The sequence below is a fragment of the Dermacentor albipictus genome, unplaced genomic scaffold (genome assembly GCF_038994185.2).
Source record: "Dermacentor albipictus isolate Rhodes 1998 colony unplaced genomic scaffold, USDA_Dalb.pri_finalv2 scaffold_27, whole genome shotgun sequence".
NCBI classification, from domain to species: Eukaryota; Metazoa; Arthropoda; class Arachnida; order Ixodida; family Ixodidae; genus Dermacentor; species Dermacentor albipictus.
The window spans coordinates 3593100-3618507 of NW_027225581.1; the positions used below are offsets into that span (position 1 = coordinate 3593100).

Sequence of the window (25408 nt, forward strand, 5' to 3'; positions counted from 1 at the left end):
CTTGGGTTCATTGATTCGATGGTTTTTGAGCCCCATACGAGTTTTTGCTCACACTAAGGCAGACAAGCTTGTGGGATGTGCTTCTCCAGTTTGTACAACGCACTAAATGTGCAAGTTTGGGCCTCATCTTCGGAAAGAAGTGCACTGACCGCACTATTCGCAGCGCAGATGACTCTCGTTCAGCCAGGCAAGGTATGAGTGTTGATGTTTGTTCCCTTGCTCAAAACAGCACATTTAGGTTCACCGTACTTGTAGGAAGACATGTTAAGCATAACTCTGGTTTGTGGGCGCGCGTTTGCCTTAAGGCATAAAGTTTTTTTTCTTGCAACTGTCTGCACTAGTGCTTCCTTAGCATCTGCATGAAGTTTTCATGAAGTTGCGCATCCGGAAACTCGACAATAATGACCCTTTAAATGGCACATTGCGACGAAGGGATCAACTTTGATGCCCTTCATTTTCTGTTACCATACTGGTGCTGTCAGTAAATTCTTCTCGGATTGCTGAATTAACTTCAGGCCCCAAGCCAATGCTACTGATGTCTTCAAATGCAGACTTTTCAAGATGAGGCTCCTGACTTTGCAAATGTGGTTGAAGAAAACGTGGCGCTCACAGGTGGCAATTCTAGATGTGATTGAAACGAACCGGTGAATCTTAGTTACATATTGCGTTTCGTTGTTTACGTGGTAAAGCTCCGACAAAAATTTGTCTCGTCTTTAACGTGATGATCATAATCACTTACCTGGTCAGTGACCGCAACTTCAGAAATCATGTAACCTCACTGAATGAATTTTCATCAAAATCTTGAGAACACCTTCTACCGAACTTATTGACAGAACATAGTAGCAGTGACTTACTCGTTCGTCTTACTCGCACACATAATTGAAATCTGTGAGTGCCACCTTTCCTTCAAACAGAATTGCAAAGAAAAAAAATATTAGTCTAAAAAGTGGGCATTTGAATGGATGGATGGATGCGGAACTTTAATAAGGTCCTGAGGTACGCGACTCAGCGCGCTGCGGGCCGCTCCCACGTTGGGACAGTCAGGCCTTGCCCGACCGCCGCATCGTGGGCCCTCTGGACAGCCCATAGTTGCACCCTGGCATCAGGGCTCTTGATAGCGGAGAGCCACTTGTCTTCATTGATTTCTTCTGTGCCTCGTAACGAGGGGCAACGCCAGAGCAAATGATCTAGGCTAGCGATGTCATTGCAATGCCTGCAAGAACAAGTGGCATAGGTGTCGGGCATTGTAGCATAGGTGTCGGGCATTGTAGGCATTGGTAGTTTCCGCGTGGTGCCTCAAGATACTTCGGCAAGCTCGGAAGAAATTATTGCAAGCAACAGCTCAGTACAAACAAATTACAGCATATGATTATTTTTTTTCTTCTATGACGCACTGCTAAATGTCAACTTCACGGTGACACTAAAGGAGCATCTTTGCAGACAGCCTCAAAAAAACTTGAGTATCAAAACCAAAAGGGCCCGTTGAAACCACAATGTTACCTTGAGTTTGTCTTTCTTGAAGCCCACTAAACCTTTCACTGCTATTATGCACAAAGGATGCAGCACTATGGCCATCCACCCTACTCTGACGAAAATGACTTTCACCGTGGAAGGTGCCAATAGTGAGCTCTTTCTGATGCAAGATCACAAAATTAAGCTCCCAGATTATCAACTCCGTTGGCTTGACTTGGGTCACTGACCCTAAATTTATCATTATGAAAAAAAGATGCATTATCAATCGCGAACTCAGCTTAACGCCTTAAAACAACAAATGAAAGGTGGCCCAGTGTGACTAGTTATCCTGCTCAAAAGTGCGTGATGTCAAAAAGTGCGAAAATCATTTGCCTAGGTTAACAACCGTAAAGCAAACTTGTGATGTCACTTGCAACAATGTCATACACTTTAAGGAGTGGTGACATTTTTTTAGGCTTACTGAGCACCTGCAATTCCCATATAATTTAGTGTGAGAGAAATTAAGGCAGAATGTGCGACACAGAACTAACGGCAATAACTTTGGCCTAGTAATTATTTGCTCAAATCATATGACAATTTTTTATATTAGAAAGTATGAGATTTTGTTAAATGTAGCTTCTGTCACATGATTCCGTATAAGAATTTGTCCTTATGTATATGATTAGAACGAAGGCGCAAAATAAAACAACGGACGAAGGCCGGCGACACGGCACAACTACGTAGGCATCATGCGTCGCCTTCTTTCATCCGTTGTTTGAGTTTGCACCTTCGTTGTAATTATGTATAACCAACTCGCCCACCAGCACGTGCTCAGTGACCTTATGTATATATTTTTTGCCTTAAGTAAACAAAATTCTGGAGTTTAACCTTTACGCTTTTTGGGGAACTCGGTAATAACTTTAGGCACTTGGAGTTCTTTATTGTGCGCCGAATGCACCTTATGTTCTTCCATTTTGCCACCATCGATATGCGGGCGTTGTGGCCCGGATTTTATACTGCGCCGTTTGGCTTAGCATTGCAATGTCAAAGCCACTATGCCACCCCGTTTTTTACGTTGCTGGTAGAAGGAAAGTTTCCAAGTATTTCCTTCGCCTAACTTGCTTGTGCTGCTTTTTTTAATTACGCTTCAGGCTTGTTACTTCTTTTGCTTCAATACTAGTAATCATTGTTGATCAATCTGTATGTTCGTCATTATTTTTTTACTGTGATAGCACTTGTTTCAGAGGCCTGCTGATGTGAGACCTTATTCTACCACAGTCATGCATGCTCCCTTCATTAGTCAGAAGCATTGCAGGAAACCAGCTATTTTTAATAAAATGGTATCCAATACGTTCTGAACGCTGTAGCATTCTTACCTGTGTGAATGTAGGCAAAACTGCTTTTGCCTATGGGTTATCTTTTTGCATAAGTGAGAAGATTGTATTGTATTGTATTGGGTTTTATGGCGCATAAGCAACTTAGGCTATCATGCGCCAAACACATGGTATAACTTATTTCAAAAGTTGGGTATCCTTAGCGAGGTCCTTGTCCAGACAAGGACTCTGAGGAGCCCAACAAACCAATTGAAGACCTCAGCCTTCTTCTCTGGACTGAGAAAATGGGTGAGGTGCATCATAGGATGCGTGTAAAAACCGGGTAATAAATTTTAGAATTAGTTGTTCTGTAATATATTAGATTGCGTTTAGGATCGCTGCGTCTTTCAAAAAACTAAAAACAGATGAGGTTTCTACTAGTGGGTTATCTCCTAAAAGCAGACTGGGATGGAAGGGAATGCGTTCATTGTAAAATACAGTAAAATGTTTTTTCCTTATCCGTTCGAGTTGTGTGCACGAGAATAAAATGTGATTTACAGTGAGTTCATTGCCACATTTCTCACATAAGGGTTTGTCTTGTTTTTTCAGTAGAAAGTTGTGTGTTAAGTGGGTGTGTCCGATGCGCAGGCGGCATAAAATTACTTCAATAAAACGTTCCTGATGCCTGCATGATCTCCATTCTCCTAGAATAGGTTTTACTAAATGTAGTTTGTTGTTTTCTTCTCTATTCCATGTATGCTGCCATTTTTCTTTAAGCTTGTTTTTTACTATCTTCATGCAATCTGCATAGGGTATGTTTACAGTACTGACATCCTCATGGCAGGCTTGAGCGGCACACCCGTCAGCTCTCTCGTTGCCTCTAATTCCTTGATGGCTTGGTACCCAACACAGCTTAATTTCGTGTCCTCGCGTTTGAGCAGTTATTATGTTATGGATTATATTTCCTATTAAAGGTTCCCTTACGTTCCTAGCTTTCAGTGCTGTGATTGCAGTTAGCGAGTCCGTGTAGATAATGCTGTTTTGAATGTTCATCTCGACTATTTTTGATACAGCCACCGAAATGGCATGACATTCGGCTGAGGAAATTGACGCGCACTGAGGCAACCTTACTACCTTTTCCCATTTATCTTGCACTACAGCACTTCCGACGTAAAGTGGTGTTTTAGAACCGTCAGTATAAAATGCTGTGTGTTCTTTGTACTTTTTGTCTAGCGCCAAAAATTCTTGTATTATATGTTCACGTGGAGTTTGCTTTTTATGAAATTGTGTCAGTGTGTAGTCACCTACACTAGGAAAGGTGTGCCAAGGTGGTAGTGGTTCGGGTCTCTGGGCAACATCAGGTAGGGTGTCTAGAATACCTAATTCCTGGCAAATTTCTTCAAATATGAGAATAAGGGGTCTCGTCGCATTCGGTTTGTTGTTGAAAAGCTGCTTAGACGGGCACTTGGTAACTATGGAGTAGCAGAGATGTTTTGCTAGTGAGCGTGTTTTTAGGACATATGCACATGTGAGCATGGCTCTTCTATCTACGAGGGCTGGTTCGTTACATTCGACATATAGGCTGTTTATGGGTGATGTCCTGTATGCCCCACTTGCAAGGCGCAGACCTGAGTTATGAACTGGATCTAGTTGCTTCAGGTAGGACGGTCGAGCTGAGTTGTATACTATGCACCCGTAATCGAGGCGAGAGCGAACTATACTGCGGTAGATGTGTAAAAGGCAGGTCCTATCAGCCCCCCAGCGTTTATGTGAAAGCACCTTTAATATGTTTAATGATTGGGAAGTTTTCTTCTTCAGGTTCTTTATGTATGGCAAGAAGGTCAGTTTTCTGTCAAAAGTTATGCCCAGAAATTTGTGTTCACTTTTTACTGGCAATTCCGCTTCGTTCAGGTATAGTCTAGGATCTGTCTGTAGGCCACGTTTGAGTGAAAAAAGGATGGCCACTGTTTTCTGTGGGGAGAACCGGAAACCATTTCGGTCAGCCCACGTTGAAAGTTTATTTTTTGTTAACTGCAGTTGTCTTTCGCATGTTGTTATGCTTGAGGATGTGCAAGCTATCTGAAGATCGTCGACATAGATTGAGTACATAATTGACCTTGGGATTATTTTACTGATCGAATTCATTTTAACAACAAAAAGGGTGGTGCTTAAAACACTCCCTTGGGGCACTCCATTTTCTTGAATGAAAATGCTCGACAGGGTTGAACCGAGGCGTACATGGAATGAACGGTTTGACAGGAAGTCTTTTAGGCAGTTCAGCATCCTGCCACGAATGCCAAGTTCAGCCAAATCGTGAAGAATTCCGTGCCTCCAGGTTGTGTCATAAGCTTTCTCTAAATCGAAAAAGACAGCGAGACATTGTTGTTTGTGTATAAAGGCTTCACGGACAGTATTTTCAAGACGAACCAGGTGGTCTGTTGTGGAGCATGCCTTTTTGAAACCGCACTGGTGGACATCGAGAAGCTCACGGACTTCTAGCACGAAGGTTAATCTCATATTCACGATACTCTCAAAGGATTTTGCGAGGCAGCTGGTGAGCGCTATGGGCCTGTAACTACTGGGAGAGGTTGGTGGTTTTTCGGGCTTTAAAAATGGAACGATGATGGCCTTCTTCCAGGCTTCGGGTAGTTTACCCGATACCCACACCTTATTAAAAAAACTTAAGAGTGCTTCTATGGCAGGTTCAGAGAGGTGGGACAGCATTTGATAGTGTATTCTGTCAGGGCCGGGTGCAGTCTGTTTACCAGCGGACAAGACTGTGTTGATTTCTTGAACTGTGAATAATTTATTATATGGTTCATTCGTATATCCACTTGTAGGGAGTCTTTGTTTCTCGGCTGTGTTTTTGTACGTAAGAAATGATTCTGTGTAGTTTGATGAGCTGGTAACTGCTGAAAAATATTCACCTAAAATGTCTGCCTGTTCTTCGATGTTTGTCTGTTTACCAGGGGCTGTTAGAAAGGGAAGTGTGAAAGGGGAGTATTTACCATCTAGCTTTCGTACCTTCTCCCACATTTCTTTTGATGTGGTTGAGCTATTTATGGAAGTCACGTAATTTTGCCACGAAGTCCTCTCGGTTCTACGACGGATATATCGGGCTTGTGCTCTTGCCTTTTTAAAGTCTATGAGATTTTTCTGCGTGGGGTACCTTCGAAAGTTTCCCCATGCTTTGTTCTGTTTCTTTTTCGCTAATCTACATTCTTTTGTATACCAGATTTTGTGGTTTTGTTTCACCACTCCGGAAGATTGAGGTATGGCCAGGAGCGCGGCAGAAATAATGTAGTGTGTGACAATTTCATTAAGTTCATCTATACCTAAATTATGTAGATCTATTTTTTCTAAGCTGGCATTTTCTTGAAACAGCGCCCAGTCGGCCAACTGGAGCTTCCGACGTTGTGGTTTTGTAGGAACGATTTGCGGAGATGATGTTAGGTTGATAAGAACAGGTAAATGATCGCTACCATACGGGTTGTCCAAGACATCCCATTTAAAAGCGTTAAAAACAGATGGCGATGTAGGAGACAAATCTATGGAGCTCCATTTTCCTGAGCTTGGAGAGCAGTATGTGTGTTTGCCCCTGTTGAGCAGGCATATATTATTACAGAGAATAAAATCTTCTAAAATACGGCCTCTAGTGTCCGTTTGTTCGCTTCCCCACAAACTGGAGTGAGCATTAAAATCGCCGACTAACAGATATGGCTCTGGTTTTTGTTTTAAAAGGTCGTCTAAGTCATGGAGTGTTACTGTCAGGTGTGGTTGGATATATACGGAGCATACTGTAATTGTTTTAAAGTGTACTACAGACACTGCAACGGCTTCAAATGTAGTCTGAAGCATGACTTCACGAGTCGCGACACGACTTTGAACAACTATGGCAGTACCTCCAGAGAGCCTATTTGCTTTCTCTCGGTCGTGACGAAAGACTTTATATTTACTTAAAATATTTTTATGTTTTGATCCCAAGTTTGTCTCCTGGAGACACAAAACAACCGGGGAATATACAGAAAGATTATATTTTATGTCACCGTAGTTTTTTAATATACCTCGACAGTTCCAGTGAATTAGGAACGCCATATCGAATAACTTTGATGGATGTATTTCAAAAGCTATGCTCCCGGTTTTGTGGGGCCCGTTATTGGAGTTTTTCCTCCCTTTTTGTATTCAAGGGAGTTGCGCCGCCGCTGCTGCGGAGGCGGGCTACTGCTTATATCCATCGCCTCCAGCGAGGTGATGGGTTTCCGCGGGGAACCCGCGGGGGTACGGATTTGTGGCTTCTCCCGATGGGGGGAAGCCCTGCAGCCTACCGGCTCAGGGGCCAGTGAGCTTTTCTTGTGTGGTAGTATGGCAGCCTTGGCTGCTCCTGTCATAGTTGTGGATGGCCCTGTCTGGGCAGTGGCCTGAAGTTGGAGTGGTGTGTCGCCACTCCACTAACTTTGGTTGCGCCAGAGGCCGCCGTCAGGTGCACCTCCGGGATGTCAATGGTGCCGACACCGGAGTGCCGTTCGGGTGGGGGACGGGGCAGGCACACATCAACAATGGTGTACTGTGTGCCCACTGTCACCAGACGCCGCTCGGCCCCCCGGCGCACGGCGTCAACATATGACCTGGATGACTCTTGAGTGAACTTTTTCCTTGCCTCAGGGTAAGATATGTTTTCTCGTACTTTTAGATTGATTATTTGTTTTTCTTTTTTGAATACTTCACAGGTTCGTGAGTACGCTGCATGTGGACCGTTGCAATTTGCACACTTTGTTTCACTTGCTTGGCAGTTGTCAGTATTGTGCTCGGTTTCGGCGCATTTGGCACAGGTCTCCTTGCCTCTACATGTGTTGCTGCCATGCCCATACCTTTGGCATTTGAAACATCTCCTAGGGTTAGGGATGTATGGGCGCACTGGGCACCTGATGAATGCAACCCGGACAGACTCGGGTAAGCGAGTGCTGCCGAATGTTAGTACGATGTGAGGTGTTGTTTTTTCTTCGCCGTTGCGCCTTATATTTATGCGGCGAAGGGACGTTACTCCTTGGTCTCGCAAATTCTCGAGGAGCTCATTTTCGTTCTCTGTCATTAGCAGCCGCTCAGAAATTACTCCCTGAACGCTATTCAGGCTTCTGTGAGGGGTTACAGTAATGGTAAGGTCAGCAAGCTTCTTTTGCGCGAGTAGCGCATCACTTTGCTTTTTGGATTTGACTTCTACAAGCAGATCTCCTGAGGACAGTTTCTTTGCTTCATATTCTTCGCCTATGTTAGCTACTAGCCATTTCTGTATCACAAACACTGATAGAGTGGCCACGGGAGCGTTTTGCTCAACAGCGTGGACTACCAGGAACTGTGGAAAATTTTCAGCACATTTCTGAGTTGCAACTTTGATTGCTTCGGTGCGGTACCGTTTCCGGTTCCGATCGCTTTTCTTTAGAGGGGGAAATTGAGAATCCATGTGGCATGTATGGATTAAGGGTTCCTATTGTGTCACTTGTGTTTCACCCTCATAGACACAAGAAGGTCCCGGAGTCCCCCGCCTGGTAAACAGACGGGGAGCCCGTCGGCCGGGGCTTGACCATGGCTCCGACCGCCACCGTTCATGGTTTCTACCCTTCACCTTACAACCTGTCGCCACGGTGCGGATTACAGCTTCGGTATGGGGGCTAAAGGTCCGTGGTGGCGCCAAGCACCATCACCTTGAGTCTCAAGGTGCTCTTGCGGGAATAAGTGAGAAGAAGTTGTTTACCTAAGCACCACCATATCATACATCTCACAAGCGTTGTTTAGTAAACCTTCAAATGGTATTTTGAACACCCAGTCTCCTCACAGTTGAGTAATGCAATGTGTTGCTTGAGTGAGATCCCTTACAGAGCACCTGAAAAAGTAAAGTTCAGAGGACATCACTGATAATGAAAACATGAGAGGCTGTGCAACCGAACCTGTTTAAGGTATACTCCTTCATTTAATCATACAAGCCATTACTTCAGATGATAATTTCACCTCAATATTACTCTTTACCGTAGAATTTTGAACGAACCATTAGAGAAAGACAACACTGTAGTAAGGCCAGCACAAGTGATCATGCATGTAGTATCAATTACAAGATTTTTATTTGCATTTTTATAGTAAATATGTAAATGAAGTGCCAATATCTTTTAGGGTTCATGCTCTTGCAGGTCGTAGAAGCTCGTTCATCTCGTATGCACTCAGTTCGTACAAACTCGTTTATGATGGACGAGAACTTCGTTCATTGTCATGAACGCAATGTTATGCACACGTTTAGTACGAGAAAATATGCAGTCAACGAGAAATCGTTCATTCCACGTGAAATCGTTCAGTTTATGAGAAAGGGTACAGTTGACGAGAACTCTTTAGGTCTATAAAAAAACCGTGCACGCTACGAAGCAATAATAGCGTACAGCATTTATCGTACTTCTCTAGTCTCATTTTTTTCAAAAAGGAGGTGCTTTGTGTTCATGTACCGGACGCCCCCGACAAGTCGTGATCCAAGTCAGGACCACGAAGACAAACCAATGTAGTCTCGGACCATTGGGGAAGCCTTAGGCTACTAGATCGGCCCCGGAGCACGAACTTCTACCTTAGAAGAGCAGGAAGTGCATGGCCACAACAGCAACCACGATGACAGTCCGCAATCCACCTAAACGGAACCTGCTACAGCAGCCCAGGAAATGATCGACCTTCCGCGAATCGTCATTTGAAGACCCAGAACACTGGTATGAAACATATGAAGGAGCCCATTTCTTCAATGACTCAAACCGCAACGAGAAACTGTGCCATGTTTACTTTTGCTTTGAAGACATCACTAGTCTGTGGCCGGAGAGCGAGGACCGAAGTAATACTGGAATCCCGTCCGCCGCTGCCAAACGAGAGGGTTGCGATCTACACAGAAGCGATGACCCGCCTTTGCCGCCACGCCGACCCGGGCATGTCTGAGGAAAAGAAAATTCATTTCCTGGTGCGTGGTGTAAATTCAGCGCTTTTCGCTGGACTGATTCGTAACCCTTCGAAGACCGTACCTTAGTTTTCGACAGAGGCAACAACGATTGAGAAAACATTCGAAACGCGTACTAGTCTGTAAAACTGCCTCTTGATTCCATACAGCGCAGACCTTCAAGCACCCTGCTCATATTATTTGCGGGAGATGATAAGGGCAGTTGTGCGAGAAGAATTCCGGTAGTTCGTCCCAGCATCACAGCATACAAGTTAATTCGATTGCTGACGTTGTACGAGACGAAATTCAGCTGTCACTGGAACTACTAGAAGTTCTGACATCGCCGCCAACCCCACAGAGAAGCGATGTCCTAGGCCGCCGTCGCCCACCATCAAGGACACCCTCCGCGACCGCACCAGGGCCCCGTAACGACCAAGAAGTTCCGCCGTCCACGCCGCCACCGCCAGCCCTCCCACGCATCACCCAGTGCATCTACCCGAGGAAGACGGAAATTTGGTGCTCCTTCGATCACCAACTCTGCTGTCATGCCGTGGAGGCCGCTCATGCTTACCGCCGATGCCCATGCCGCAGCTTGGGACTGCGAGTGTTCACCGTGAACGCACCGCGCCCATACCAATGTGAACGCCCTTTTGATATTGCCGACTACCTCGACGCAACTGAGAGGAACCCTCGACGACCGTCTCGTTCGCCGTCACTAGGGCGCTATCTGTCGAAATGCCGAAGATCCTCCGCCGACAACGAAGATAACTAAAGATTAAACTCGACGACGTATCAGCGAAACGACGCCATCCCGGCAGAGACTGCTCTAGGACGACATTATCTAGCCGTCGCAAGGCCCTGGGCACCTCCTGTAGTCATGGTGAACGACGGAATCCTATGCTTCTGCGTCGAATATCGTCGACTAAAGAAGATCACGAAGGAGGGCGTATAGCTCTTCCCACGGAATGAGGGCGCATTGGATCGGCTAGACAACGCTAAATACTTTTCGTCGATGGATCTGAAGAAACAGAAGCCAACAAGAGTGGTCGCGAGAGGACCACCTTCATTACGCCGGACGGCCTTTACGAGTTCAAAGTTATGCCATTCAGCGCGCAATCGAAACGATGTTAGCAGAGTTGAAGTGCTGGACCTGTCTTTGTCAACTTAGATGACGTCATCGTTTTCGGCGGAAATTTCGATCACCACCTCAGCCTGTTTCAGACGGTACTAGAGACAATCAGCCATGAGGGATATTGTGCCCGGCGGCTATTCAGGGTTGGGAATTCCACCCCAGCGACATACAGTTGTCACGCCTCATCGTTTGCGTCAAGGTGGCTCGCTTGTGTGTTACCCGGCGGCCCTTCAGAATGCGGAAGGGGGGTGAGGCGCCACCCCGGCGACATGCAGTTGTCACGCCTCATCATTTACGACAAGGGAGCCCGCCTGTAGATAGCAACGTTGTCTTTCCTGACCGTCACGAAGAGCCCATCCAGGCCGTTATGGTCAGTCGTTCCTTCCGCGACACAACTCCGGTCATGGATGAAGCAATCATGGGAAACGAGCCAACGGTCTCCTGCAATGAGGTGTACTTCCACGCCGAAGTTGAGGTCCGTGTAAGGCTACGATTCTTCACACCTATCAGCTGCCCAACTTGTTACAACCCCGCCGGAGATGGAGTCAGCGTACCTTCCCAGTTCCGCTGTTTGTGCCAGTGATGTGCGTGTTTCGACAGAACTAGCTTCGTAGGAAAAGGGCAACAAACCTCTGGACTGGTGGGACCTGATGCCAACGGTTTCCTGGTGTTGCATTGGTGAAGTTGACGGAAGAACAACGATGCAGGGCGTAAAAAGTGGATCCAGATGGCTGTGAAGAGAGGAGGGGGACGCTCGGAAACAGTCAGGCACTCGGACATGCAAAGACGCTAGCGCAGTGCACTACGACAGTTGGAGCTGTATTGTCAAACTGAACCATGTACTTTTATAATATAATCCTCCATTTTTCATTCTCTTAAACGTTGCTCGGAACCATTTCTCCCTTCACCTGGTACGGTACCATACATGGAACCTCGTCGCCCGCACGGACTCCCTACTTCACAACAGGGCCCACTCTGAAGCTACAAAAGTGCCGCTTCGCTCACTACGAGGTTCTTCATGAGTGACGTCAACAGCAAATATGGAGTGTGGCCTGATCTATAGAAGACACCTGTTATCGCTAACTTGCCACAGTCCGTGTGCAAAGCCGTGTGCAAATTCCTCGGATTGTGTGCCTATTACAGGTGCTTTGTCAAGGACTTTTCGCACATCGCCGAGCCATCAACCTTTTTTACGAAATCAGAATTCTATTTCAAGTGGCCAGTGCCGCAAGCTGAAGCCTTCAAAGAGCTTCAACAGCGCCTACAGTTACTACCAGAGCTCGGCCACTTCTACGAAGACGCTGACACCGAAATTCACACCGACGCAAGGAGCTTACGCCTCGATGCCGCCCTAGTCCAAAGGAAATACGGCTTAGAAAGGGACATTATTTGCGCTAGTGGATCGCTGTAGAAAGTGGAAGCCAATTATGCTACTACGAAAAAAGAATACCTTGCCATCATTTGGACACTACGAAATTTGGCCCTTATTTATGCGGCAGGCACTTAAAGTCGTAAGCGACCGCAATGCCTTATGTTGGCCGGCAAATTTATTTAAAAGACCCAAAAGGACTCCTCGCACGATGGAGTCTATGACTCCAGAAATTTCCCATCACCGTCGTCTACAAGTCGGGACGGAAGCACTCGAAGGCGACTGCCTATCAAGCGAACCCATAGATCCGAAACCGCAAGACGACGAGGAGGATGTCGCCTTCCTTGGTAGAATAAGGGTGGATGACTTCGCTGAAAAGCAACGAGCCGACCTAGAGCTAAAAAGCCTCGTCGAGCATTTGGAAGGCAAAATGTACGTTCTCCATAGAGCATTCAAGCGAAGATGTTTTTCCATTTTGTTGCAAAATAAAGTACACGTAAAGAACTTATCAGTCGTCTGCGCTGTCTGCCTACTTGTTGTTCCCTCGGCACTGCGCCCATACTTACAGCGCGCTCTGCATGATGATCCGGCGACTAGGCACCTCGGATTCTTCTGCGTGGTTTCTAAGATAAAGGAAGGGTATTACTGGCCGCGGCTCACAGGTCACGTTGCCCATTACGTCAAGACATGCCGAGACTCAGCGAGGCAACACATAACCGACAAGGCCAGCGGGATTACTACAGCCGATCTAACCTCCTTGCCGACCATGTCAGACAATCGAGATGGATTTGTTGCGACTCTTTCCAATGTCAAAATCCGGAATTAAGTACATGGTGATGGCGTCGGACTTAGTCACCCGCTTCGCTGAAACGAAAGTTCTGCTGAAAGGTAGTACAGCCAAAGGGCAAAATTCTTTGTCGAGTACATCCTGCTGCGAGATGGTCCTGATTACATCGAAGTCCTGATTACGGACACAGGAACGGCCTTTACAGCAGATCTGACACAAGCCATTCCGCAATATATCCAGACAAGCCGCATGAGGACAGCTGTGTACCACCCGCTGACGAATGGTATTATGGATTGGCTAAACTCTAGTAAGGTACGTCGACTTCGAGCACAAGGCATGGCAAGCCATCCTGCTGTGCGTAACCTTCGCTTATAACACAGTAGTGCAAGAAACAGCTCAAATCACGCCGTTCAAGTTGGATTGGGGAAGGAACCCGTCGAGTGCTTTCGTAGCCACGTTGGCGCGCGTCACCGATGAAGAAAATCTCGACGTAGCCCCCTATCTCCACCATGCCAAGGAAGCTCGACAGCCCGCCCACAGAGAAAGAAATTCGATAAAAAGGGACACTCGGCGAGAACTTGCAACAGGAAACACGTCACGGCTAGTGTTATCATAAGTTAGTTCACGCGAACATCGACAAAAAATAATGTGAAGTGAACTTACAGACAACGTTTTATTTTTGTAATTCCTTCCCGCTAAAACTGAAAGTTCTGCGCATAATGAACGTATACTTTGCGACTTACGCTATGTTCACACTACGGTCGTAACGCGCGTAACAGCTCTTTTGGCGTATCGAACGTAACGGCTGTAAAAAACGTTACGGCAGTTAAGCCGGCACCTTTGTTCACATTTACTGCTGCTTAAATTACGGCTTTTACAACAGGCCAATCAAATTTGGAGCTGCAGAATCGACGTCACCAGCGGTCCAATATGGCTCCTGCCAACATGCGAGCGCTGGCCGAGATCGAAGAAATTCACGCTCAAAACAAACTTATAGTCATGTATTTAATCGACCAAAGACGACGAAGGCGACGTAGAAGGGTGTGGGTGCGGCAAGTATTTCTCGACAGGGCCGCGGACGGCGATTTTCACAACCTTTTCGCCAAGCTCCGAGTTGGTGACGCTGCGATGTTTCATAACATCATGCGCATGTCGCCCCAGCAGTACCGCTTCCTTGAAAACCTAATGAGACCACTCATCGAGGTTCGGAGCACGCATCTGCGGCCATCGATTTCCTCGGCGGATAAACCAGATGAACTGAAAACAGTCTCGCAAGGCGCACTGCAAAAATTTTCACGAACACAGCCAATCGTGCGCACGGAATGGCGGAATGGCACTTCCCGCGCCCGGAGCTGTCTGCAGACGGGAGGACGGAAGTGTCGTCACCGGTTGTTGAAAGCCGAAAGCTTATCGGTCATTGGCTGTGTCGCAACGGTCGTAACATAACAGTCGTAAATGTTGCCGACCCTTTAACACTCTCACCCACGATTTTTGCGAGAATTGCGCACGTTGGTACCTTTACGTTCGCAGTCTGAACTAGACGCATACGCTTGTTGCGCTTCCGCTTACGTTTGTTACGAAAAATCGGCGCCTTACGAACGTAGTCTGAACATAGCATTATTTTTCTTGCATTTCCTAGCAACATGCTAACGGCACGCTAGGAGCGACAGACGCATGCCTCATGCGCCAGACAGGCCACCGAAGCCAGCGATGCTGGTTTTGCGTGTGACGTCTCTTTTGGATGTAGCGTTTTGGTCTCCCGGCATATTCTTGCGTTTCTTATGGACTTCGACACGAACCACTACAATATTGGCCTATGGCAAGGTGACAAACCTTGTTTGACAGTCTGCAATGCATTTCAAGAAATTTAGGCTTTTACGGTGCGGAACTGAGATTTGTGACGAAGTTGTCAAAAAGGAGCTTGGCCGTCCTGGCGTAGGTAATTTGCATTAATGGCTTGTACTGGGAGATGTTTGCGACGCTTTCAATGCGCCCCAACATTATTGTAAGTTATTTCGCTAGTTTTTAGGCTCGCTCGCCGCTTCCGGGTCTTGGACGCAGTTAGCGTAAAGCAGTTGGGACGTGTGACGCAGTTTCGCTTGTACTAAAACTTACCGGCACAAGTTCTGGCGCTTTGTCGGACCACGAACATTATCGTAACTCATTTCGTTACTTGTTACGGTACATTTCAAGCACAGTGACCGCGCCCGCCATTGCGACGCAGTTAGCGAAAAGCAGCTTGGCTGCTCGCCGCAGTTAGTTTCGCGTGTGCTCAATCTTACTGAGACAAGTTCGTGACGTATTCTCCGAGCCGAAAATTATTGTAACTTTTTTGGTATTTTGGGGGCACTTTCGAGGCATGATCACCGCGCCTTTAGTTGTGAAGCAGTTTGTAAAAATGAAAGCCGGCCGTTGTAACAGTTAATTTTGCGTGTACTGAATGCTAGTGAGGCAAGTTTGCGACACTTTGTATTGCTCGTCAACGTATACCTTCTTTCGGTACTCACGCCTGTCGAAGAAGCGAAGAGCGATTGCCAAGAGTGATAACACGAGAGTGTGTTGCTTGCGCTGGCATCACGCGCAGAAGATAACGCCGAGGGGCTCAAAAACAAAGAACTCGAAAATTCTCTCATCTGAAAACAGGCTTTGCGCCCAAGCGGTTCTCGTGAATGCGAGTAGAAGAGATTCTCCGAGCGTCCAGCATGGTCTGGCTTAAAGTCTGTGTTGTGGCCACGTCATTGAATATGGCGTACTATCGCGTCAGCTTAGGCCATATTAATTTGGAAATGCGCAGTGGCCCATGCATTTGTGCACCTAAAGTACAAGAAATTATGCCCGAGAGTGGGGGAAGGCATGGAAATCAGATCTTTTCCTCATAATTTATAGTAGGCCTTCGAATGAGTCGGGTATTTTCGATGTCATGTACATAAAACTGAATTGCCTTTATTTGTAATGTCGCCTATTCACCACTTTCGCACGGTTCAAGTCTGCATGCACTATTGCTATAAAGGCTAAATACCAAAATGCTTGTAATTTACTTTTTTCAGCTGATGCCGTCCGGTGGAGCTTCGTACTGGAACTACTGCTGCCAACCTGGTGCCCCAACCTAGGATGAGCGCACGGAAAGCCCGGAATGAGTGTTTACATAGAACGAAGTAAACATTTCCTCATCTACAAAGCATTGGCGTCGACTTTCTGAAATTGCATTTGGCACTGATTCGATGGAGGCTTGTAAAGATTGTTCCCATTCATTTTAATTAAATATACAATTGCGCAGTAAAAGCGCGCGCGATTAAGCAGCAGGAGCAAGAAAAAAAAAGCACCGAGTAGTGCAGCCGGCGTAGCGCGTGCCTGCTAGCGTTTGAAACGCGCGCGCCCGAAACAAAAAAGAGTTAATCCCATCCGCTTGGGCCGCGACAGTCGATTCGGCCGCTAGGCGCCATAGGAGTGACTGCTCTTACTGAATATTTTTTTTATAAGGCCCGCCCACTACCGCATCAAGAACCAGCAGAGGACCGACAGCTAGCACTACAATCTTCGACGACGCTACGTAGAATACCAACCCGGCGACCGTGCGTGGGTCTGGACTCCGATACACCGACGATGGCTGGCCCAGAAACTGCTATGACGCCATTTCGTACCCTTCAATATCATTCAACGTAGTGGCACACTGGACTAAGGGTCGAGCCAGAAGGCATTTCGCTATAACAGCGCCGCCGCATATGACTTGAAATTGGTCCACGTGATGCGAATTAAATAATTTTACGCCCACTGACGAACATTTTATTTTGTTGTTTTTTTACTGTGCGGGTGTTCTTGTTTTTCGCTTTTCTGTTTACAGCATCGAGACGATACTCTTTAAGAAGGGGGTATTGACACACGTACTTGTTTATATTTCCCCGGCCAACAAATGTTACATATTATCACAGCGTACGGCGTGCCGTCATGTATAAAAGATTTCTCGAATATTAGGCATCATTCTACCCGTTGTCTCTTTTTTAAACTATTTTAGGCAGCGATATTGGTCAGCTGCGGGTAATTCAACATTTGAGAGGTTCACAACGTTGCCAATCGTTAATGTTATTGCTTTTTAATAGAGCTTGTGGGGGAGGCGTAATATTTCAGTCCTAGCCCGTTATTGTTAGGCCCACCAGTGTCCCGATAAATTTTGCTTGCAATACATTCTTTAAGGTGCTGACAACTTATCAGGAGACGTATATTTATACGATCCACTTCAACAATACAATCCCAGATGCGATAGTATCACCGTCAGGGGCACGCTAATTGGTTTGCTGTGCATAGGCATGGCCAATGCGATACTATCGGGAATGTGATCGTTTCGTAATACGCCCCCAGATTCATAGCGAACTATTTGTAGTAGGTATTCCGAGTGAAGTTATATTTGAGTAATTTTTCTTGCTTACGTAGCGACTACGCCTCTGTACTGTACGAAATTATAATGCTGGAACGTAGATGTAGCGATGCATTTATTTTTTTAATTCTTCATTCTTTCGCAATTGTGTCTCCCACAAAGACCACCTATTACTACATATTCACTTTGATAACTACTTGGTTCATTGATTTCTTCTGCATTTATTCTTGCCTACCAAGCAACAATCCCCGGTGGGCGTAGCAGTGCGGGTAATTCAACAATATATAGAATACATCAGTAAATATATACTATATATCCTTCCGCATTGACTACCTAAATTCGTACGGTCCTCACAAAATGCTGCAGTATACGTACAGTGTTTACAAACGGCCTCCAACGCTGTGTCAGATTATCAATAGGGCGGCTGTTGTAAAGTGTCAAGGAACCAAATTATGAACCTATTAGATCTATAAAATTATGAATTTTTATAAGGATACGACAATTATGGTTTTCTTAAGGACGTCATTGTTTTGTTTAAATCTAGCACAAGCGACGACTAATGCACTTAGTATTTCTGTGACCAATGTCTGGCAAGATAACAATTTCCGTGCAACAGCGTCTGAAATATGTTCTATGTGTATACATCACTATCATCTGAAAACGTGCGATCCCATAGCCAAGTGACAATCAGAAACCTAGTGAACACAAACTTTCATGAAGAATATGGTATAATTTGGCGCTAGATATCTGCAGCCAGCTTAGGAAAAGTTTATTGTGCATATTGCAGTAACGTTCGTATTCTATGTTCTACGTGTTAACATCAATATTATATGAAAATGAGCGGCCCTATAGCCAAGTGACAATCAGAAAGCTAGTAAACACAGGCTTTCATGAAGAAAATGACCTTATTTGACGCTAGATTTCTTCAGCCTCCTTACGACAACTTTATTGTGTATATTGCAGGAACGTTCGTATCAAGTTGTCGACCCGACATGCCATTGCTACGTCTGCTTTTCTGGGTGACGAGTATCGTCGTGGTCGCCAGAATCAACTCCGGCACGGGAAATCAGCTATTCGACCTTAGCGAGAACGCCTGCACTGCAGAGTTATGCAAATCAATTGCCTGTCCACCGTTCAACTCCGCGAGGTGTAGAGGTCGAATCAAGCCGTCTGGGTACTGCAACTGCTGCAACATTTGTGAGACACCGATGGGGGGTGAGTTTCTAATGAAAGTGATTCCAGCCTACTCGAGACACGTTCACTATGCTTATCTAACTAGCATCTCAGGCTGCGCCTTCAGAAAATATTTCATTTTTTCTGCTGATAGCGACAGTGAGTCCGCGTCGCATGGCTTGCTCCATCACAGGTTGTTGACAGTTTAGCGAGAGGTGGAAATAATGTCGCGCTCAACAGGATAATCGACATGTTTCAGTTGGGCGTCCGCAATAGCTATGCCTAAGCACGAAACACGCCCAGGCGACAGTGCGCATGCTAAGTACAAGGAGAACGTCTTTATCTTATGCACGCCGACAGCTTTTCAAAAGCTGCGTTGCATCCACTGCGGGCTTTGCGGCCTTTGCTGGACGCTCTCCCGTGTTCTCACGTCTGTTCGAGAGTGTATTTTTGGATATTGCTCTGGCCGAAGATATGACTTCGGTTTCTAGTTTGACTTCATGGCGGCTGATATGGGCTACACAGTTTGAAAACCTGGCATATGGCGGCGCTGAGTAGCTCACCACCGACTCCTGCGCGTTCGAGTCGGTAATCCCTTTCTGAATTTCTCCGTCCTGCCAACTAATAAATGGTTTCGTGCGCACGCGCGCCGCTACGCACGCTTGAGCTTTCACGCTGCGTACGTGGGTGGTTGCGGACGCCCAATTAAAGCTGTAATGTTTCTCAGTGGCAGCCCATGGCGTGCAGCCATAATGTCACGTAGTAGTGACGGTAAATGACACAGTGGCAAAACTTTTACTGACGAAACTAACATTTTATTGGTCGAAGCTGTGCCAGAAAAGCAAGTTCCCCTCAAAGCACGATAGCGGTGAGCACAGTTGGCAACCGTCAATTCTGTTCTTCGGAGCAAGTGCGTAGGCGCTTGCCCCGGAGGCGCATGCGTAGGCACCGTATTGCAGAATGGCTTCCGTGAGCTCTGCTGTAAAAGCCGCTCCTCGATCAGTGATTTGCACTTACTGGACAGGATGTCGCAGCAGTATATTCGCGAAGAAGAGTTTCACCCATTCGGCACCACTAATTCATGACTCATCAAAGTTTGTAAACTATTGGCTGGTGCATGCGTGTATTCCTGACAGTTTTACACGATTCGCGTCGCACATACTAGTGACCGCAGATTGCGCATACAGCCATAAATAACATTCGAGAAATTCCGATACATGCAGGCGTATACTGCAGTGTGCGACCCTTCTTAGACAGTGAAACGCGGTCACCCAGCAAAGATAAACGAGGACACGTGTCAGTGCCCCCTTCTTAAAAAGTATCGTTCCGATGCTACAAAGAGGAGAGCGAAAAGCAAAACACACTTAGTGAAGAAAATGTAAGAAAGAAACAGAGCCTCGAAATTTCTCAGCGATAGTAGAAGGGCTTAAGCCACACAACGTAGACTATTTCAGGTTGTAACGGCTGTGATATCAAAATGCCGTCTGGCACGCATTCATATTCGAGTGTGCCAACTCGTCGGACGATCCTGTAGGTACCGCAGCAGCGTCGCAGAAGTTTTTCACTAAGACGGCGTCGGCGTATTGGGGTCGAGCTAAAAGACGGTCGCCGGGCTGGCACTCCATGTAGCGTCGTCGGAGGCTGTAGTGCCGGCTGTCAGTCCTTTGCTGATTCTTGAAGCGCAGGCACGCGAGCTATTGGGCTCCTTGTGCGCGCTGTTGATAGGTGTCCACGTTGAGGTTATCTTTGTGAGTGGCACGCCGCAGTATGGCGCCGAGAGTCGTCGTCCGGTTCCTTCCGTAAATCAGATTGAATGGCGTGATTCACGTTGTTTCTGCGTGGCCGTGTTATAAGCGAAGGTTATGTACAGAAGGACAGCATCCCATGTATTCTGCTCGACGTCAACTTACATCGCCAACATGTCCGCGAGGGTCTTGTTTAGCCTCTCTATAAGACCATTCGTCTGCGGGTGGTAGGAAGTTGTCCTCCTGTTTCTTGTCTAGCTGTATTGCAGAATGGCTTGCGTGAGCTCTGCTGTAAAAGCTGCTCCTTGATCAGTTATTGACACTTCCGGGGCACGATGTTGTAGCAGTATATACTCGAAGAAGTGACTCACCACTTAGGCAGAACTACATATAGGCAGGCGTTTCGTTTCGGCGTAGCGCGTAAGGTAGTCAGTAGCCACGCTGATCCACTCATTTTCGGATCATGATGTCGGTAATGGCCGCAAAAGTTCATCGCGATTGCTTAGAATGTTCGGCAAGAAGGCTCAATCATCGGCTGTATTAATCCCGCTGCCCCTTTCCGCGGTGTCTGACGTCGCTGAAAGTGTCAGCATGACGACGTAACGTGCGATGTCGGCGGTCAGGCGGGTCCAGTAATACCTTGCCTGTATCTTCGATGCCGTCCGGGAACATCCGAGGTGCCCAGTGGTCCAATGGTCATGTAGGGCGTGCAGTACTTCTGGACGCATTGCTGAGGGAACAACGAGAAGGTATTTGGGTGAAGTGGCAAGAATTTCTTCACGAGGACGTCGTTTTGGAAGGTAAACAAAGACAATCCTCGCCAAAGTACCCTGGGGACAACGTCATTGTTGCCTTCCAAATGCTTGACGAGGCTTTTTAGCTCTGGGTCTATTCGTTGGTATTCAGCGAAGTGATCCGTGCTCATGGTTCCTGGGAAGGGTGTCGTCATCCTCGTTGTCTTGCGTCGGTGGGACACTGGACGTGCCTGATAGGCAGTCAGGATCAGAGTGCTTCCGTCCAAAATTGTAGACCACGGTTATATCACATTTTTGGAGTCTCAGACTCTCATGTGCGAGGCGTCTCGAAGGGTCCTGAAATTTTGCTAGCCAAGGCAAGGCGTAGTGGTTGCTTACGGCTGTAAAGAGCCTGCTATAAAGGTAAGGGTGGAATTTCGTGGCAGCCTAAATGATGGCATGGCATTCCTTCCCTGGCGTAGAATCGGCTTCCTCTTTTGACAGCGACCGACTAGCTTAAGCAATGACCCTTTCGAATTCCTATTTCCTTTGAAATAGCACTGCACTGACCCTTAGGCTGCTTGCGTCGGTGTGCCTTTCGGTGTCGGCGACTTGTCGAAGGGGTCGAGCACTGGTGGTTACTACAGGCACTGTTTAGGTGCTTCGAAGGCTTTCGCTTACGGCGTTGACCACCTAAACTCGACATCTGAATTTGTAAGAACGGTTACTGTCTCGGCGATGCGCGAAAGGTTCTTGACAATGCGATTTTATTATGCACGCAAGCGAAGGAACCTTCACACGAACATCTTGCCAGTGGGCTGTGACAAGTTAGCGATGGCAGATGTATTCTGTGGGCCAGGACGTACTTGAGTTTTGCTCTAGACGTGGCCCAAGAACAGCCCCTCACCGTAAAGGAAGCGGCTCTTTTGCGGCTTCAGAATGAGCCCTCATGACTGATGGCCTCTATTATGTCCTGAAGCCACCTATGGTGATCACAGAAATTCCCGCCGAACATGACGACGTCATCTAAGTAGAAGAGACAGGTCCGCCACTTCATCCTTGCTAACACCGTGTCCACGCGCTGAATTGCATTCCCTTGAACTCATATAGGCCGTCTAGCGTAAGGACTCCGGTATTTTCGCGATCCACGCTTTATTATCCAGTAACTTCTATTTCCCAGTAACTAGGCCTGAGATCTATCGACGAGAAGCATTTAGCGTTGCAGAGCCGATCCCATGCATCGTCGTCTATCTGTGGAAGAGGATGTACGTCCTTTATTGTGATCATGTCCAGTCGACGATCATCGACGCAGAAACGTAGGGTTCCATCCCTTTTCTTCACAAAGACTAAAGGAGATGCCCATGGACATTTCTATGGCTGTATGACGTCGAACGCAGCATTTAATTGATTGTTACCTTAAAGTACGTCCTCGCTTGCTGAAATAAGGGCGCGAAACACGTCGCGGTAAAAATTTTATTCCGCGCGAAGGTGTTTCCCGAACCACATTCGTCACGGCTCCGCATTTCCGCAAACCCGAGTGAGCAAATCACAGGCGCCGAAGTTGTCACGTGGGCATTGAGGTCAATGCTCTCGCCGGCGAGGCATACTGGTGCGCGCCGTGTCCCAGCAGTCGGGAAGAAACAACGACTGAAACTGGCGGGAATTCTGGCAGGTTTCCGAATAATCTCGAGGAAGGACGCACAGTGGCGTGGCCTTCGAAATGTTGCGCGTGTTTTTAAGCCCGCCGCCTCGCGTGCTAATTTCCGCAAGTGATGACGTACCTGCAGAGTTTCACGTTCTTTCGTCGAAACTCGGTATGGGCTGTGGAGGAGTGGTCGAACACACAATGCGGTTACTATGCCACGTTTTGCAACTGGTGCTTTTTGAAACCTCGATGACTTCGAAAAGCAGCCTTGGTATCGTCTAAGACTTTTGAGTTGTTGCTGCTCACCCATGAGGAAACCTGGATTCAAGTCGAAGTCTTGTTTGAGAACTATGGTCATCGAGGTAGATGCCACCGGATCTGATAGGACAAACGCATTGCTGGTTTCCACAATTTCCTCGATGCATGCCATCATCGTGTCCTTGTTGATGTGCTTGTAATTCTGGCTGAAGTTTGTCAGCGCCACTTTCACTTTACTTCCGTACAATCCAGGAATCTCTTTTGCGATGGAAGTTTCACGGTCGTGAAGTAGACTTCGGTCGCCTTCGATGCCACCTTCTACACCTACGGATGTTTCTGTGCCTATGGAAATGACAATGCTGGAGCGAGGCGGGATGCTGTCTAGATATTCGATCACACTCAAGGCATGGTGACTATGAGAGCTCTCCGCAGTATCGCTTGATCTTCGGATAGCGTCGTCGACTTCGACTCGAGGTGGATGAGAGCGCTCGTTTGGTTTAGAAAATCCATGCCGAGAATAAAGTCTCTGGAACACCACTGAAGGATAACGTCCGGTCATGAGCGGTAATTCTCTCCATGCAGATTCCAGTCGTTGTTATCAGCTGTCCTCCAGCTGGCCGAATTAGAGGGCCTTCCAATCAACTGCCCATTCAACTGGGCAGCGAACAGTCAACTTATGACGGAGTATTCGTCTTCTGTATCTACTGAAACAGTGACTGCGCGGCCATCAAGACGAACCTCGAGTCGGTGGTTTTTTGTCTGGCGTTGCGATTAGGTCTTCGCGTCGAATCGTGGCTGCGTCGCGTTGACCATTGGTTGGTACGTCATGTCGTCAAATCTTCTTTCGTCTGCGTGTTCTTGTCCTCAAGTCTCCGTCGGGATGGCGTCGTGTAATTGCTACGTCGTCGAGACATGCCTTGAATTGTCACCATCGTCAACGGAGGATCTTCGGTATTTCGACGTACCGCAGCCGGATCTCCATCAGTTCGGCTTTTAATTTGCCGGATATGGGCTTGCGCACCGACTACGGGCTGCATCAGTGTAGGGCCAGTGCTGCGGCGACAGGTCCCGACCTAGTGACGGCGAGTAGGAAGGTCGTAGGGCGGCCTTGTGTGGCGGCGAGGCACACGGCGATGACGCGAGGTCGTTAGCCAAGTTTAAGTCGCGGTGCGTTGACCGCGAGCTCTGGCAGTCCCATTTCCCGGTATGTGCATCGGCGGTAGACCACCCGCTTCTTCGAAGTGGTCCGGAGCCCGAAGTCTGCTTTCTGGGTGGCCGCGCTGAACGACGGGTGGCCGAGATGGCGGCAGTAGTGGCACGAGGGAACTGCGTTGTTACGGCACCCTGCCGCGGGCGCTGCGGGTTAAATTGACGGTGGGCGACTGCGGCGTAGGTCATTGCTTCAGGCTTCCTCAGGCGATTGCGGCTGCCCTTCGGGAATTCCCAATGACCGCTCGTGGTCTTCTCGCACGACGTCAGTGATCGAGGCAACCTGAAACTGCGATCTTGGGAACATCCTCTGAAGCTCCTCTCGCGCGACCTCTGTGACAGCCTCGCGCAGGTCGTCGGTGCCCAGAGGTTGAACTTTTCTGTAGGTACTTGGGAGCACGCGCCGGTTGACCTGCCTGTTGCTAATTTCGCGTGTTTTCTAGATGTCTGTGGCCTCGAAATCAAATTCGACAACTGTTTTGCGCACATTGCGTATCCATCCATTGAAGAGCGCTTGCGTGACATCCCTCCTCATGAAGTGAACCTTTTATTTTCTTCTGGCACGTCGGGGTTGGCCTTTCTGAACAGGTTAGTCATCTCCTCCGTGAAAATTGCGATGCTCTCGTTGAGGAATTGCACTCGGGCTTGTCGTAGAGCTTCGGCATTTTCATTGTGCCCGGCAGTCGTAAACGTCGGCAGGAAGCCATTGCGGAACAGGTCACACGTTGCCGGCGTTCACTCTCTCTTCTGAAATCGTGTCCTGGCGGCGTCTTCTAGGGTGAAACGTAAGTGTTCCATCGTATCGTTGGAGTTCCAGCAGCTGAATGTGGCGATTCTTTCGTAAGTCTCCAGCCAGGTATATGGGCCTTCCATCGATGATCCATGGACTGTTGGTAGGTCCCGAGGTTGTAGAGCACAATGGGGACGCTGGGGCAGCCATTGAGGTTGCTAGCTTGGGATTAATTCCTGCGGTGATCTCAGGAAGAGGTCGGTATTTCGGTAGCATTCTTTGCTGCCTATGGCTAACTCACTGTCATTTGGGGACATTCGCGTTTTCCTCAGCTTTCGGGCTGGAATCACGGCTTTGCAGGGGCGTTTGATGATACTTCAACACACTAACACCTCCACTAGATGACACGTACTAGTGAGGGTAAAGAGCACAGTTGCAAAACTGTGAATGATGAAACTAACTTTTTCTTCGTTGAATCTCCGACGACAAAAGCAAGTTACGCTCAAAGCACATGAATAGCGGCGAACACAGTCG

At 47.4% G+C, this 25408-nt stretch overlaps 1 protein-coding gene across 10 annotated transcripts in view; it reads left to right on the forward strand.

Annotated features, from left to right (window-relative positions):
- The window catches only part of LOC135910419 (uncharacterized), a 299314-nt gene that overhangs the window by 207968 nt on the left and 65938 nt on the right, over positions 1 to 25408 (forward strand). For 9 of the 10 annotated variants that reach the window (XR_011509970.1, XR_011509968.1, XR_011509969.1 and 6 more), the window contains one exon: positions 18344 to 18595. Coding sequence is in view for 2 of the 10 variants with exons in the window: in XM_070529678.1 (XP_070385779.1) it covers positions 18344 to 18595 (252 nt within the window). In the remaining 8 variants the exon portion in view is untranslated. Of the gene's footprint in view, positions 1 to 16055; positions 16164 to 18343; positions 18596 to 25408 lie in introns of all 10 variants that reach the window. The other variant, XR_011509973.1, reaches the window with a different exon arrangement.